The following is an 18,842-nucleotide window of genomic DNA, read 5'->3' as shown; positions in this document are numbered from 1 at the left end:
AATAGTCGAGGCTGCAGTCATTGTTATGCACAGCTTAATTATTAAAAAGAAGAAAAATCGAAAACATCGTCGCTGGTGGCAAACCCAAATTTTTAGAAATCAATATAATTTACTGCAACAACTTAGTGTCTGAGGAGGGCTATGATTAGTTCAAAAACTTTACAAGAATGACCAGGCCCGACTTTGAATTTTTACAAAATTTAATAACACCAAAAATTACGAACAAAAGTTACAAATTTTAGAATAGCAATTTCATTAATATCGACATATTTAATATTAATTTTATTTACAAGGTTTTGCCATGCGTTATATTTTTTTTGATTTTTTAATAATACAAAGAATGTTTAACATCCCATAATATAGGCAACTTTTCATATTTTTCAATTAATAATAACGAAGATTCATTGACCCCCCCTTAATTTTAATAAAGAAAACGAAAAAAAAAATCACACACGCAAAACAAATTGCCGGTGCAAATTGAGCGTTCGCGCAGTCATAAAATCCCTTTGAGCACTGACCAAAAACCGACACCAGACGGCTCACGTTCGCGGCTGCTCGCGCACAGACAGATTCAGAGCTCGCGCACAACCATTTACCCTTGAGCATTCGCGGAGGATCAGTGCGTGCGTGCTCAAATCTAAACGCACCATTAGACTCAGCTAAACTGCCAGACGGGATTCCCCCTAGCACTTGAATACGAGCTTCGTCACCAAGGACAAGGTCTTGCGTCTCCTAGAGGGCGAGTTTATCGACTGTTAGATTTTTTCTTAAAAATTTTAATTTATTTTTAATATTTATTTCTTATGACATTTATCCCACACTATATTATATAAAATATAATTGCATGACATGTTAGAAGAGCTACCTTAACATGATATTAAATCCACTAAAAAAAAAATAAAAAGTATAAAAATTGCTAATCATATTTTAAAATTAGCCTATATGAAAATAACAGAAAAGCGCAAATTGCAAATGTATTACAGGCGACCACAAAATGAAAATAAAAATGCAAATAATTCAAATGTCATTAAAACCAACTACATAATTGATATTTTTTATTAATCTAAAAATAGTAAATTTTATGACAACACTTGGAGAAATAATTGACAACCATATAATAAATTTAATATACAGATATAGCATGGAATGTAAATAAGACGTTTTTAGTACGATATTTTGATGTAACCAGTGGAAGATACAGAGTTTTAGAAACATTACAACATATTCAGATACACGGAAACCATGTCAATAAACTAGCTTTTTTAAATCAAAATCAGTTAGAAATCATGTCAGATATATAAATTGAACTGGCAATTCCAGCTGCCAAGAAGTACGACAGGGAGTGGTCTCAAAATAAACTTAGCAAAAACTAAAGTAATGTACAACGAACTAGTAGACAGAAAAGACATTCTAATAATGACACAACACTGAAAATAGTAGAAGAATATATATATTTGGGACAACTAATACACAGCTCGGGATCTCTACTACCAGAAATGAACAGAAGAATTAATATTAGTTAGCATGGAATACTTATGAGAGAAACCCAATCATATTCAAATCTAGAATGCCACTTTATCTAAAGGAGAAAACATTCGACCAATATGTATTACCTGTCATGACCTATGTATACGAAATCTGGACTCTTAAAGATTGATTCTCACTATACATTCCATATCAGCTCCCTTCAGTTTCCCTTCCGTTTACATAAAATATTATAATATAATATTTCTATTCATTTACATGATATTATTATGTAAATGAATAGGACAATGCACACTATCCGGTCCTTTTCCCTTCCGTTCCATATCCTCTCCTTTCATACATTTTTTGACGGCACTTTTACCAGCTCTGTTACAAATTTGGCTGATATTTATTTATTCTTTCGCCTTTAAATTAAATCTATTGCCTTTTTCAAAAGATACCAATTTTTAAAATTAAACTTTCGTATTGATATAAATTGTACAATAAAAAGTATGGAACTGATACGGAACGGAAGCTTACGTATAGGTATAGTGAGAATCAACCTTTATTCATTTTATACAATTTATATCATTACGAGAGTTCTATTTTAAAAATTTGTAGCTTTTGAAAAAGGTAATAGATATAATTAAAAGGTGAAAGAATAAATAAATATTAGCAAAATGTTAACAGAGCTGGTACAAATATAAGAATTTGACAACGCTCTTTCCGATACGATTCAGTCCGTCCATCAAAAAAATGTATAGAAGGAAAGGATATGGAACGGAAGGGAAACGGAACGGATAGTGTGCATTGTCTTATTCATTTACGTAATATAATATTTTATGTAAACCGAAGGGAGCTGATATGGAAGGTATAGTGAGAATCAACCTTAAAAAGTAAGGAACTGATACGGAATGGAAGCTTACGTATAGCGTCAATACAATAAAAAATACGGAACGAATATGGAATGGATATGGAATGGAAACGGAAGGTATAGTGAGAATCAACCTTTTAACGGAAACTGCAAGTCGCACAACGCTTAATGCAACGAAATATGCTGGAAATAACCAAGAAAGACCGTAAAAGAATAGAGTGGATACGATAAAAGACCCAGGTAATAGATGTCATCCACAGAATCAAATCTCTACTGTGGTTATGGGCAGGACACCTGGCAACGAGGACGGACAACAGATCGACCACAAAAATTACAGCATGGTATACCCCCGAGGAATTAAGAGACCTAGAAGAAGACCAAACCTGAGATTGGACCATGATATTAGGATATTAGCAGGGATAACTTGGGCCCGTATAGCCAACTATAGACAACAATGGGCCCAACTACAAAGACAGTATCTAAATAATATGACATAAATATAAAAATATAGTTGAAAATGATTGAATAAGCTGAGAATGATGATGCTGATGATGACATAGATTGAATAAAATTTATCATTTAAAATATTACCAAAAAAGTACCAAAATAAACAAAAAAGTAAATAATTTTAACTTAATATCCAAACTCGTATTTTATGTCAAAACATGACAAAAAATATTTCTTGTCTTTTTTTGCATTGCTACCGGGTACACTTTTAAAAGAATATAAAATACAAAATGTTGATATATAGTATACAGTAAAATTGATCAATAAATTAGATTAGTTTACGTATACACCTGTTCACTCGGACAATCGTTGATGTTTAATTATATTTTATAGCTCTACAATTAAAAAAATCAGTAAAATCAGTAGCAACTCGTTCTTAGTTTAAAATGATAAAACAAAAATATTTTAGCATGGCATTTAATTATTATTAGCAAATATTTTTAGCATAACTGAACAGAAGTTTGAAGTTATATTTTTTATCCCCAACAAGAACGTTTGGCGCAAATTATATTAATTTATATTTTATTAGAATTTACCTTTAATATAGTCAGTGGTAATGAGCAGGACACCTGGCAAGGAGAACAGACAATAGATGAGCCAAAGAATTTACAGCATGGTACCCAAGGGGAATTAAGAGTTCTAGAGGAAGACCAAACTTGAGATGGGACCATAATATTAGGAAGGCAAAAGATGGGGTAACCATCAAGGAAATAGGTTTCATTAAGAAAGCTGATGGCACTTATACAGAAACTATAGAGGAAAGTCTTAAAGAATTAATAAAAGTTCAATTTCCGGTCTCGCTAATTCTGAGGGACTCTATTAGGCAAACCAACCTAGACCCAAGGCTGGCCAGGCCAAGGCCTGTGGATTGGAAAATTGCCACAGAAGTTACCAGACCAAGTAGAATTAGATGGGCAATAAATAAATTCCAGCCGTATAAATCTCCGGGTACAGATGGTATATATCCCATACTATTACAGATGGGAATAGAGGAATTAATACCTCATATATGTAAGATTCTCAAAGCTAGCCTGGCATGAGGAGTCATACCAGAAAGATGGCAAAAGGTTAAGGTCATATATCTTCCTAAGGTAGGCAAGGTATCGGACTTTACACCAAAGTCATACAGGGTCATATAGACCGATAAGCCTATCCTCCTTCCTATTGAAAACGCTAGAGAGGCTCTTGGATAGGTTTTTAAGGGACGAAGTGCTAAGGGATAGTCCCCTAAGCAATCGTCAATATGCATACCAACCAGATAAATCCACGGATGCTGCATTAGATGATTTAAATAGGCTTATTTCAAAGTCGATAGAGGACAAAGAAATAGCAATGGCCGCTTTTTTAGATATTTAGGGAGCATTCAATAATGCTACTACCGACTCATTAGTAAATGCAATGAGTAGAAGAGGTACACCTGCAGTGGTATGTAGATGGATAAGGGCCGCCTTAGAAAACAGGATAGTGACTTCCACTCTGGGGCAAGCTACTATCAAAGCAGTAGCGGGTGGAGGTTGTCCACAGGGAGGAGAGTTATCTCCTCTACTTTGGGCAACCTTGGTAGATAGCAAGTTCCTCAACGAACTGTCCACACAAGGTTTTTATTGCCTAGGATATGCAGACGACATCGTAATTGTGGTCAGGGGCAAGTTTGCTGGTATGATATCAGAAAGAATGCAGACAGCCCTAAACAAAGTTGACAAGTGGTGCAAACAAGAGTGACTGACAGTCAATGCTCAGAAAACACAAATTGTCAATTTTACAAAAAAGATAGCACCAAAAGGCCTAAAACCACCAGTGCTAGGAGAAACGGAGATTTCATTTGCCAAAGAAACAAAGTATCTTGGGATATTTTTTGATCAAAGGCTTACATGGAATACTCACATAGCGAAAGCAACACAGAGGGCTGCCATCTCTTTAGGTAGGTGCAGAAGGATGTGTGGAAAAAACTGGGGACTTAACCCTAAAATGACTCTATGGCTATACACAAGGGTAGTAAGACCCATGATAACCTACGGGTCGGTGGCGTGGTGGACAAAGACATCGCAAGTGGGTGCGGTAAGGCTGTTAAGTTCCACACAAAGGCTTGCGTGTCTGTGTGTAACTGGGGCCATAAAAACCACTCCTACAAATGCGATGGAAGTCTTGTTGAACTTACCACCACTACATATTTTCATACAAGGCGAAGCCAGATCTGTCATGCACAGGTTAATTCACGGTCAGCAGCACATAAGCCAAACGCATAGTGCTGCAAACCAGAAGCTAATCGAAGAGCTAAAAGCAGACAAAGTATTGGGATTACCAATTGATGCAACAGCTACTAGGTATAGCTTCAACAACAAATTTAATATAACCATACCAGGAAGGGAAGACTGGAGTAAAGGTGTACCCATTCAAGCTGAGGCAACCTGGTATACAGACGGCTCAAAAACGTCAGAAGGCGTAGGAGCTGGAATAGTAGGGCCGAAACAAGGGAGATCCTTCCACGTAAGCCTATCCAAGGATGTCACAATTTTCCAGGCAGAAATAACGGCAATCCACTATTGTGTAGAAGAAATAATAAGACAACAAAGAACAAATCGTTCTGTGGCCATCTTCACAGACAGCCAAGCGGCGCTAAAGGCACTCAGCTCCGCGGAGGTCAATTCTAGACTAGTGTGGGACTGTGTGCGTGCTCTGAATACTTTGGGCGAACGTAGCACTTAGTTTAGGACGTTAGGACAGGCGGAAAGGTTCATTGTAGAACATTCGCCAAAATTCACGGTAGACTAAGATAAGCAAGGACAGAAAGACAGTCAAAGCTGTAGTAGGTCTACTAACAGGGCATTGTAAGCTAAATAGGCATCTAAAGCTGATGGGATTGACAGACGAAGCTATGTGTAGGTTCTGCCAATCTGAAGAAGAAACGTCAGAACACATTTTATGTCGGTGTGACAGCCTGGCAAATGTGCGGTTCCCGGTAATAGGCAATGATAGGCCATTGCCAAGGAGCTACATGGAGGGTTCAGTCTCCAAGTTGCTAAACTTTGTGAAAAGGATAGGACTGGAGAATGTAATCTAAGGATCAGAAGAGGACCACAATAGATCTGAGAAGGTCACAGTGGATCAGGCCGAAAGCCACCTCTCTAAGAATCTAATCTAATCTAGGAAAATAGCAGGGATAACTTGGGCCCGCATAGCCAACAATGGGTCCAACTACAAAAAGTGTATCTAAATACGTGAGGGAGGCTACACCATAATTGGAAATGGTTGAATAAGCTGAGAATGATAATGATGATGATATAATTTTAGGAAGCTTGCCCCTAAAAAGTTCTCTTTGAGAACGCCAATGATTTGAATACCCAATTAAAAATTGTACATTTAATTATTAAGCTATGATTGCTTAATGGGCATCATTTTTAATATTTAGTGATACTGCGCTAAATATTACACCGTTACAATATACTACACCGAGACTTCGTTCACATAACTATATTTTCGCAAACAATAAAATAATGATAGCAGCTTTAAACATAGTGATACTTCTAACGCTTCTCTGCTATTGCGGTAAATATGTATTTACGAAAATAGTATATTTTGTAAATATTTTTGAAACTTGTAGATGGAATAGAATTGACATTCTGTAAGTCCACTGAAAAGGATTTTAAAAACTGTTTGAAGAAGTCAGCGCAGGAAATTATACTGTTATCGAAAAACGGTAAGTAAAGCAGTTATTTGGTTTAAGTAGTGTATTTCATAGATAAATTAAACAAGTTTATATTGGAAAGCGCCCATAAGGACAATGTAAACACTATTTGGCGCTATTCTTGCAACGGTCGCGACCCAAAGCTTTTGATAATTTCGGATCGGTTCAGCTTTTTCCTGAATTATGTCGCAAATATTATTTATTCAAATTTATTATTATTTTCTTTTAATTTTATAAATAAAATACAGTGTGTTGCATACAAGAAACTTTATTTTATATAAGGACATGTATGTGAAATACCTATGAAACATTGGAAATCGACGCGACGTTAAGCCACGATCCACGATGGTTTTTGCAGTTCACAGTTCAAGCAGCTTTTTAAGTTTTTAATGCCACTTTTTCACAATTATCACTGGTTTGAGTAAATAAAATTTAATTTAAACTCACAAGATAGCAATAATTACCTTGAGAATGGACGCTTTAAATACTTTTCGTTATTTTTTCAATAAAGGCGGTTTAAATTTTGAAAGATTTTATAATTTTTGAAGATCCCGACTTTGACAAGAGAAAATTATACTATAATTTTATAATATTAATATTATATATTATATTATACTGCCAGGGATACTATAGAGATAAGGATAGTTCGATTCCTATCTTCCTGCACTGTCAGTTTTTTTACGTCATCTACTGACCGAGTTGACCGGCTGTATCTCAGAAACTACTTATCGTATAACTTTGGGAAAAAATTCTAATAAGTAAATCGACCAAGAGAAATCGCTGGAAATTATTTCAAGTTCGAAAAATGTCCGCTAGGGGGCGTTTCGCTGATAGCCAATCAGAAAAACAGGATTTTTCTCAAAAATATGCAGATGAACAGGTATTTTTAATATTACTATTGTAATCATCAAGAAATTTGTAATTTTTTTGATATAGAGTATTTTGCTCTATCTCATAAAATAAAGTGGTGGGGGAAGGTTAAACTAGCTTTTATTAAAATAAGGATAACTCTGGTTTGGATTAACCGATTTAAACAAACTAGATCTCGTTTAAAAGAGCTTTTCTTCCTTAATGATCTCCAGTGTAAATTTTGTTTCCATCATTTTTTTTGTGGTAGCTAGAGGGCGCTGTTTGACATCATAACAGATATTGCGCTTTTGCATAAAAAAATTAAATAGGAGGCTATATTTCTCTTTACACAGTTAGATAGAGCACAAAATTTCCAAATTATCAGCGCAAACCGCAATTTTCTATCTTGTTTCTAACCGGAGATATTAAGAGAACAAATTATGTTAGGCTGCCGCCCAGGATTATATAGTCTAAAAAGTATAGTAGTAGGCTAGGAAACAAAAAGAGGTAAATTAGTTATGTCAAAATATCAAAACGTAGTATACGTAGGTAGTTCTCAGATCAATCAATAATTTTTTATTAAAATTTCTAGGAATTTTGTGCTGACATATTGCTTTTAACAGAAAACGTAATAATAAATTTCGTATGGCCGAAAACTAGGGGTGTATTTCATGTAACGTCATTTAGCAATTAATCCAAGTTCCTCCTTGATTTCACTTGTTTTCGTTTTTTTTTCCTGTGGTTTGTGTTATTTATAACTGTATTATAAAGTTTATGTCGTTTGGGTCACTTTTTATACAGCTCCGAAGGTGCGAATGTTAACAATATGCACTACTGGTCCAAATCTACCCTGGATGCAAGTAGTTCAGTACTAAGACCGTTGGCAGGAATTCTAGGATGGCGAATGATTATCTGAATGAAATGAACTATCCATAATGTCTAAGAGATGAATTGCCAATTTTGTTAGGGGATCCGTCATGATGAAAATGCATTTGTTGCAGTTTCATCAGCATGAATGCAGTTGGTGTAGATAATGCAGTTTGGTGCAGTTGTGTCGCATATTTTGCTATGAATGTGTGGGGCTTCTTGGATACCACTTACTTTAGTAGATAGAGACGCTGGAGCGATATATATCCATGGCTAGTTAGGTCATCGGATTCAATATGCCTGGGTTTTAATTTATGGGGTCGAATCAAGAACGAACATGGATAAATAACAATTAAATGGTATTAAAATGAAATGAAAATATCGGTTTTGATATTGTGACGTAACCAATTTTCCTCTATTTATTTCCTTAGCTTACTACTATAATTTTTAAACTATATAATCCTAAGCGGCAGCCTAACATAATTTGTTCTCTTAATATCTCCGGTTCGAGACAAGATAGAAATTTGCGGTTTGTGCTGATCTTTTGGAAATTTTGTGCTCTATTTAACTGTGTAAAGAGAAAGAAGAGTTTAACCTTCCCCCACCACTTTATTTTATGAGAGAGAAAAACAGTCTATATCAAAAAAAATACAAATTTCTCGATGATTACAATAGTAATATTTAAAATACCTGTTCACCTGCACATTTTTGAGAAAAACCCTCTCTTGGTCGATTTACTTATAAGAATTTTTTTTCCAAAGCTATACGATAAGTAGTTTCTGAGATACAGCCGGCGTCCATTCTTAGTTGGCCACCCGGTACAACGCAACGGTCACAAACGGTCACGATCCAAAACAATTTCGTGACCTAAAATTTTGACGGGCTTTCCAATCTAAATTTATTTCCTTTATCTATGGTGTATTTGGCCAAGGGTATTTGGCAGGGTTTATTGTTTATGTGATGTCATTATGTCACTGTCATCGAAAGGTCATATTATGATTCTTTATTAACGTTATTGCAAAAACCTATTTTTACGCGTATAAAACTCTTCCTTACACGTAAAAAGACTATTTTTTTTGCGTAAAAAACTATTTGTTACGGATAAAAAACTATTCTTTACGTGTAAAATACTATTTTTTACGCGTAAATAAATATTTTTTTAATTTATTACTTTTTCAACATTTCAAACTACATTTTTTCAAATATGTCCTTCAAATCTTTCAATTTGATAGCTGTTAGTAAGAAGTTTCACTTCAAATATGCGTACATAGTGTACACACAATTTTTTTTAATTGCTTTCAGATATTCCTGAATTTGATTTGCCAAGTCTGGCTGTCTATAAAACTCCGAGCGTAACAATTCAGGCTGGCATTGGAGCTGTAGATTTAGTACAACATTATAAAAATGTAGAAATATATGGTGTGACCGATGCTGTAGTAAATGATGCGTAGTAAGTTAACGTAAAGATTAAAAACCAGAATTAATTAGATTATATTAGATTTTTGAGGTTTCTATCGGCTTGTCCCACTGCTGCCTTTTCAGATTATTTATTGTTGTCCTCTTCTGATCTCTAGGTTAATTCTCCAGTTCCAGTCCTGTCCTTTACAAAAAGTCTATCAACTTGGATAGTGAACCCCTTATTAGGGTGCAATCAAAAAAATAATTTTTAACACCCTGTATAAACATAGATAAATTTTCAGTTTGCGTAAAATATAGTAATGGGATAACTCGAGCAAAAATTCGATCGAGTACTCGATTATTGAAATGAGCGACATCGCTCGATAACGAACCAGCGATGCAAGTGACGAGTACCAAGCGACGAACGCAAGCGATCGTAGAATGAAATAAATTGAAATCCGATTTTAATGTGACATACTCGATAAAAAGCCGAGCGAATTTTCTACATACATTGCAGGTAGCAAATTTATACGACGCCGTATTATACAGGGTGGTCCGAACTGTATTCCGGAAACTTCAGCAGCATACTTTGCAGATAAAAATAAGTAAAAAAGTTCGTATAAATGTATGTCCTAAGATGCTTAGTTTCAGAGATACAGGGTGTAGAAATTTCATTTTTATTTCAATTTTTTCTAAATAATTTCTGAAGTAACGTCATTATTTGGATGAAAATTGGGGTCTGGGAGTTTTTTGACATGAGAAATTTGGATTTTGATGCCAATATGACTCCTACTAGTAGAGGGCGCCACCTACATGTGTTTTAACTGTTTTGAAGCGTAATAACTTTTTGTCCGTACCTGTATAAAACTATCGAGCGAAAGAATATACATCTCTGTGACTTTTTACGTAAAAAATATCTCTTTGTAACAATCGCTACGAGCAACCGTTCTTAAGATATTTAAAATGGAAATGGTCAATACATGTCATTATTGACGAAAAATAAACACTTTGAGTAGATAGTTATTTCACTGAAATAATAAATTTGGGAAATTTTTATTTTTTTAAATTAATCATAAATTTTTCTACAAAAAATGATGGTAAAACCGTTTCTTTTAAACTTTTGGCACAGAAACATTTCAAATTTATGATTTAAGTCTAATAACTATTTAGTCAACATGTTTAATTTATGTCAATGATGACAGGTATTGATAATTACAATTCCAAATATCTCGAGAACCATTACTCGTAGCGATTTTTACCAAGAGACCTTTTTCACCTAAAAAACGTTGTAAATGTATATTTTTTTACTTAGTAGTTTTACACAGGTACGGACGAAAAGTTATTACTCTTCAAATCGGTTAAAAATATGTAGGTGACGCCCTCTACTAGTAGGAGTCATATTGACATCAAAATCAAATTTCTCATGTCAAAAAACTCCCAAACACCAATTTTCATCCATATGTTGAGGTTACTTCAGAAATTATTTGGAAAAAATCGAAATAAAAATGAAACTTCTACACCCTGTATCTCTGAAACTAAGCATCTTAGGACATACATTTATACTAACTTTTTTACTTATTTTTATCTGCAGAATATGCTGCCGGAGTTTCCGGAATACAGTTCGGACCACCCTGTATATTTATCCGTTGCGTATCTGAGGGACAAAATTTTACGACCTACATCGATAATGCTTTGAAATAAACTAAATCAAGCGATCAAGCGAATCGCTCGCTGCTTGCTACTTGCCATTCTTCACAGAAAGAATATGTGGCCTGCGCACGCAACTTACTGCTTGACGCTTGGCGTTAACTAGTACTTACAACAAGCGACAGGTGAAAAACCGTATTTTTAAATACGAGTGATATTTCACTCGAGCGATCACTCGGTTATTGCAATCGCTTGAAACTCGAGTAGGTACTCGATTATTGAAATTAATCGGTTTTTCCCATCACTAGTAAAATATACCATTTTACGTTTTAGTTTTGACAAAGATAAGAAAATATTTGGTTTGACCCTAACAATACCAAAATACACTCAAAAAGCTGACTATACAATAGAAGGAAAATTGCTCTCCGTACCTGTTGTAGGATCTGGACCATCCATACTAGAATTTGGTAAGCGAATAATAATGATCTCAATTAATCACATTCGTATTTTGATAGCTAGCAAAGTAGCAAACAATGGATATAGTACACGCAAATAAACAAGAGTGGATATAGTACCGTGTTTTTTTCTAGATAACCTTCAAATGAAAAATGTCCTTCATTTAGAAGAGTACCCCAGAGACGGCAAAACTTATTACAAGGTCAAATCCTATGACTTGGATCTGTCCACTACAAAACTTTACAGCCATTTTGATAACATGTTTAACGGAAATAAGCTGTTGGGTGATAATATCAATAAGTTATTGAACGACGAATGGGAAGTGGTTTTTCAGGATACCAAATCAGCAATTGAGAATGCAGTTAAAGCCATTATACAGCCTTACATACAGCACTTCTTCGATAAGGTACCAGCAGACGAACTATTTTAGGATTTTGAAGGATCTATGTGAATTTTATTTTACTTACGAGTACGTAAAATTATACTTTTTATGTTGTTTGTTTTTGTAATAAAGAAATTGAATAATTGAGACTACTATTTTATCTCTAATAATGCGATCCAGCATTTTTTTGTTCTACCATAAACACAGAAAAATAAACTACTAATTCTCCACAATACATCAAAACACTTTGTCAGAGCAGCAAGCTCACAGAAAACTTAATTCTTTTTTGATTTAAATCATTTTAATGACTTATTAAGTAATTTGATTTTAAATCATTTTTCGAAAGCTGACTTAAAACTTAAAATTTAAGTCTGTTTGAAAATGATTTGGGATTTAAATCTTTATTACGAAATAGAAAACGATTTAAGTCTTTTTAGAAAATACTTAATTCATTAAAAAGATTTAAATCTTTTTATAAAAGACTTAAGTCATTAAAAATATTTCAGTCTTTTTATAAGACTTAAGTCAGATTTTTATATATTTTTATGATAATAATCCCCGAATTATGTTGCCTGAAAGACGAACAAAAGAAATTTATCTCGAATATATCGAAGAGTACCTTAAAATACTCCAGTCCTTAGCTAATACCATCGATATATTACATAGTGATCAAAACACATCACCACTCTAATTTTAAATTTTTTAATAGATATGTATTCGATGACATCTATCTGTATCTAATTGGTTAAATTTTATAAAAAAAACATATTTTTGTGTTTGTAGTTGTTCTGATTATTAACCGTATTATTTTATGTGGTTTTAGTCTCATCTGTATCTACAACAAATTAATAATATGATACTTCGCCTTACGAAGCTCGATTACTCGATTACTCGCCTAATTGGTAATTTAAGAAAATTAATATTAATATTTAAAAAAGGGTCTTCTTCTTCGGGTCCCATCTCCTAATGGAGGTTGGAAATCATCATGGCAATTCTAACTTTGTTAACAGCTGCTCTAAATAACTGATTTGAAGTCATTCCAAACCATTCTCTCAAATTCTTGAGCCATGATGTTCTTCTTCTTCCTTGGCTCCTTCTGCCCTTTATCTTTCTTTCTATTATGTTCTGCAGCAGGGCATATTTAGGTCCTCTCATTATGTGTCCAAAGTACTCAAGTTTTCTCTTTTTAAGGGTGTTATCATCACCTGTTCGTCCTTCTGAATTCTGCGTCGCAGTTCTACATTTACAACCTTGTCAGTCCATGCAATCCTCAGCATACGCCGATAACACCATCTTTTGAATGCCTCAATCTGAGATGATGGAAGAAGGATGGTGGAGAGCTGGCCTCTATGGAGCCGTCTCAGATACTGGCTTTTGTTAAAGCCTTGAGACTGTATGATGAGTTATAACTCGTTATAGCTCAAGAAAGGGGAACACACAATAGATCTTTAAGGTCGGGGTGACTAACTCCCCTCCTAAACATTCTACATTCTACATTCATGCCTCAAGCTTCTCCATTTCGACTTTTTAAGTATTGAAGCCTCTGAACCATAGAGTAGAGTTACAAATACGTAACCCCTTAGCATTCTGAATTCATCCCCTTCATTCTTTTATTTCTGCTGATTGATCCAAGTTTTCGGTCAACCAACTGCCTAGATATTTATATTTTTGTACTCTCTCCATAGGTGTATCATGGAGATATAGTTATATTAGAACATTGGCTTGGACATCTTCTCTCTTAGTGATTATCATAAATTTAGTTTTCTTAGGATTCACTTTCAGGCCATAAACTCTACACGTGTTGTTTAGTCTTTGTAGAAGTAATTGCAGACCCTCCACGTTGTCTGCTATAAGGACGGTATCGTCCGCGAACCGCATATTATTTAAGACCTGCCCACACAATGGATCTGTAAACACAATGGATCTGTAAACACAATGGATCTGTAAACACAATGGATCTGTAAGGTCGAAGTGATTAACCCCCCTCCCACTCATTCTAAATTCTAAGACCTGCCCATTAATAGTGATGCCCTTTTTTCTACTAGTCAAGGCCTCCCGAAAAATTGATTCGCTATATAAATTAAAAAATAGCGGAGAAAAGATACATCCTTGACGAACGCCGCTCAGAATCTTTACTTCATCAGAAAGTTGGTCGTCCACTATAACCTTCGCTGTTTGCCCCCAATAAAGATTTGCTATTATCCTGATATCTCGGCTATCGATATTCATGCCTTTAAGTATTTCAATTAGTCTATGATGTTGAACTTTATCGACAGCCTTGTCAAAATCTATAAAACAAACACACAGGTCCTGATTCATATCAATACACCTCTGTGCTAACACATTTATGCTAAACAGAGCCTAACTCGTACCCATGCCTCTTCTAAACCCTACTTGGTTGTCACTGATTTCTGAGTCCATCTTAGCAAAAATTCTATTATAAATAATTCTCAAAAACACTTTCAGTGTGTGACTCATCAGGGCAATTGTTCGATGGTCGGAACATTCTTTGGCATTGGGTTTCTTGGGCAACGGTACAAAACTAGACATTAACCTAATTAATTATTAATTTGGTATAATGCCCGTAGTGTATATAACATTAAAAAGATTAACCAAAATTTCAATGGCTTCATTATCTATGAGTTTGAGAAGCTCGAATGGAAGTTCATCAGGACCATTCGCTTTGCCACTCTTGAAAAAAGGGTACTTAAATTGAATTCTGGTTGTCTTGACTTCAGAGTAATTATATTGATTTTTAAGTCATTTTACTGATACTTAACTTGAAGATCATCATGATTTAAGTAAAAAATACAGACTTAAGTCACGACATGACAAAACGACTTAGATAACGTTATATTGATGATTACAGATGAGGGTTGGAACCTTTGGTGTTACACAGCAAAATAAAACACTAAATCACCACAATACACCAAAACACTTTTACTTTTACACTGGACGCGCGTTTCGCTAACCATGTTAGCATCATCAGTAAACTGTATCAGTTTATAATCATCTGCTGATGATGCTAACATGGTTAGCGAAACGCGCGTCCAGTGTAAAAGTAAAAGTGTTTTGGTGTATTGTGCTAATTTAGTGTTTTATTTTGCGTTATATTGATTTATAAAAGTGTCTACAGTAAGTCTTTACACAAATGACTTGACTTGAAATTAAAAGTCAAAGACTTAAGGTTTAAATACTTTGAACCCTTTTGTTGAATTTGAATTAAGACTTAAATCATTTTGATTTTAGAAATGACTTAAGATTTAAGTCTTTTTAAAACTGACTTGTTCTGTTGAGTTCCAACCCCACCTGTAACCATAAACATAAATACCGTATGATCGAAAAAAACGGTGCCCAATTGGCTGGGAGATGACGCTCGATGACATTTCCAATATAAATTTACATATAAAATGAGAGCGATCTTCATTTCATAGCCATAGTCGACCGCGACGCCGTTTTTTCGATCATATTGCATAATATTACAGTTGAGATTTGGAACCTTTGGTGTTACAGCGGCAAAATAAAACACTAATTCACCACAATACAGGGTGTCCCAGAAATAAGTGTAAGTAGCGAGGCAAGTAGTTTAACTGGTAGCACTGGTAGTATAGTTCAACCCCAGAAACACGCCTATAAGGCTTTTTTCGCAAAAAAAAATTGAAAATTCGAAATTTTTTGAAAATTCTTTTGGAATTTTTTTTAGTTTTTAGTTAAAAAGACATACTTTCTTGATAATATTGCAACATAGATATTAGATTAAATTTACAAGAAAGAAAATCCAGAAAAGATCTAGTGGCTCTCAAAATTTTAGCAAAAAATCATTTTTTATTTTTCAAAGTAAAATAACTCCGTTATTTTGGACTTATTTGAAAAACGGTAAGGAGTAAATATGTTTTTTTTTATCGAGATCTACCACCCCTTAAAATGCTTGCATTTATTTCTGGGACACCCTGTATATTATACACCAAAATATAGTACAGGATGAGTCAACGATAGGGTAAAGTCCATTTGCTCATTTGTTTCGAGGTTTACAAAAAAATGTTAAATATAAGTTATAGGGAAGGTTATTAAATTATTATACAGTATACAGCGTGCTTCAAAAAAGTGTGGAGGATATAACATATGTTTTTTTTAAATGTAACACCCTATTTTTATTCTATTTTTAGATTCTGTGTAAAATTTTATAATTTTTTTATATATAATGTTATATACCCAAAATTATAATATTTGAATTAGTTTAAACAAATTGTTACGATTTTTGTCGGTTCCGTATGGATAGAAAGTCACAATTTATTTAAACACAATTTATTTACATTAAGTAACAAACAATAAGGATTAAAAGACTTAAAGAACTATATACAAAGTATTTATAACTATTTATCTAGAAAGAATTTATTTTTGACTTTAGCGCGACAACTGTACTCGTCTATTTATTGTCGCGACCTAGCTGGGGGGTTGCTTGCTAGGGTCGCTATACCAAGTTCTCTCTCTCTTAATCAAAACAACCATTAGATAAAATATGCATTTATTTAAACATATAACTACATACATAAGGAATCAACAAAGGTAATACATAAGGTAACAAATTTGGGAAATGCCAAGACTCAATGTATGGTACACTGAAAGAAGGTACTTACAGGAACATGGTTCAACTGGTTCTGACTGGCCAACTAACTGACTAATGACGCCAATCACTGACCGGCCAACTCACTAAACGTTGGACTGCATTGGGCTAATCAACTAACTAACTCCTCCCTGTCTTCAGCATACCATTTTATATTTGTCCGCTCGTTCCAATTAACGGCGAGTGCGTGCTCTAAAATTTCCTTTGTATATTTCCAGTACCGATGTTTAGTACGAGCTTGCCTTGAAACATCACGCTACATCGACCTGATTTTAATTGTTTTAATTAACAATGTTTACTATAAGAACATGTCTAGGTCAACGTATACGTGAACGATTCCCTTGGAACTACATCAAATTGGTTTACTGGAATTATATTTTACATTATTTTTCCCAATTTGATGTAAACCTAAGTTGGCTGACCCCAGCCGCCGGCTTTTATACCCACAGCTAAAGATTTCTCGAATAATCCGTAGATCGTTAGGTACATAGAGAAGGTTTCGACCGTTCTCGTATGTACTACTCCGTTCCAGTGGAACGCGATTCTTCTCGAAGTTCGAATGAATCATTACCGTGTCTATTCTTTAATGCGATGTTAAGGTCATCTGGGGGCGGGACATATAGTTAGGTTAGGTCGAGTCCACACGGGTCCCCAACAAAATGTTAGATTTTAGTGTCAGAATAAATTGTGAGTGATGTTATTGTTTCTGAAGTTGGAGTACTAACATAACTTTACAGACATGAAGAAAAAGATATAAGGTACGCGGTGGCCTAGAGGTACAGTTCTCGTCTACCAATCCAAAGGTTGTGGGTTCGAATCCTACAGCCGGCATTTCATCAGCCGACTACTTTTCATTAAAATAAAAATAGTTTGAGTACTTAGGGACTCAGCCTTAAAAATGAGTACTTGGGATTCACAATCCTGAGGTAATAATAAGCGGTTGAAGCGTAGTGCTAGCCACATTACCTTTCTTGTATACCGAACGGTTCCAGCATGGCAAGCTGTACCTTGTTACTCCAAAGGCGTTAAACGCTATATACGGGAGCTATTATTATTATAAGAAAAAAAACTCTTCAATTTTTATTAAGTATGTCATAACATATTTTTAATAGTTTGCGATTTGCTCCAATTTTTACACATGTTTTTAATACAATTACGCTATAACATCATAGTTACCATGACGAAAAAATAATAATTATCAAATTTTTATCAAAAACACCATGTAACTCCGAAATGGTAACGGATATTAACGTGCGGCTATCTCCTATAGAAAAGGGCGTTTCACTTTAAAAATGTCCAATTTGACTCACCCTGTACATAAGATAATTTTGGATCCCAATTGTAAATTAGCAAGTATATTGTCGCGACCTGGCTGGGGGTTGTTTGCTAGGGTCGCTATACCAGGTTCTCTCTCTTAATCAAAACAACCATTGGATAAAATATGCATTTATTTAATATAAAGTTCACAGTGTATAACAATTTTTGGGAATGCCAAGACTTAACGGTTTACTTAAAGAAGTACTTACAGGAACATCTTCACTCTGCGCTGTCTTCTACTAACGGACTGATAACGCGAATTACTGACCGTAATAATGCGACTCACATCGACGGACTAACTCCTCTAACTCTCTTCAGCATACATTTTTATATTTTCTATCCCTCGTGGTCATCGCCGGTTACGTCGTTGTCAATCTGTTTTCATCTAATTACATTCACCCGGCTATGACCGAACTTTGGTAGCCTGCGTTTGATTATCGACCCGAGATTGTTGTATTTTAATTGTTTAATTATCAATGTTATTTAAAAACATATCTGGGTCGATGTCATGCAGGTAACCGATCTCTTGGGCCTATATCAAATTGTTTTTTCCCAATTTGATCTAAACCCAAGTTGACATCTATTTAAGTCTTGACAATATCACTTTAAGTTAAATCATATTATAATTATCAAACATGTTTACAAATCTAATTATAATTAATTACTAATTTTATAAATTCTTCCGAGAAATAAATATCATTGACAGGTACTTCATCATTTTCAATTGTTATAATAAATTTATTATTGCTCGTTATACATAATAATTAGCGCG

General features: G+C 34.4%; 1 protein-coding gene across 1 annotated transcript; it reads left to right on the top strand.

The window, feature by feature from the left end:
• The first annotated feature begins 6,254 nt into the window (after nucleotides 1-6,254).
• LOC115887554 (circadian clock-controlled protein-like) lies at nucleotides 6,255-12,278 on the top strand. The gene is made up of 5 exons (XM_030907014.1): nucleotides 6,255-6,391; nucleotides 6,447-6,542; nucleotides 9,549-9,696; nucleotides 11,625-11,758; nucleotides 11,882-12,278. The coding sequence occupies exons 1-5, from the start codon at nucleotides 6,340-6,342 to the stop codon at nucleotides 12,175-12,177; spliced, it is 726 nt and encodes a 241-aa protein (XP_030762874.1). The 5' UTR covers nucleotides 6,255-6,339; the 3' UTR covers nucleotides 12,178-12,278.
• Nucleotides 12,279-18,842: the final 6,564 nt, after the last annotated feature.

This window comes from Sitophilus oryzae, unplaced genomic scaffold (assembly GCF_002938485.1).
Source record: "Sitophilus oryzae breed Bouriz unplaced genomic scaffold, Soryzae_2.0 scaffold_577_pilon_pilon, whole genome shotgun sequence".
Lineage (NCBI taxonomy): Eukaryota > Metazoa > Arthropoda > Insecta > Coleoptera > Curculionidae > Sitophilus > Sitophilus oryzae.
This window is presented reverse-complemented; position numbering and strand designations above follow the sequence as displayed.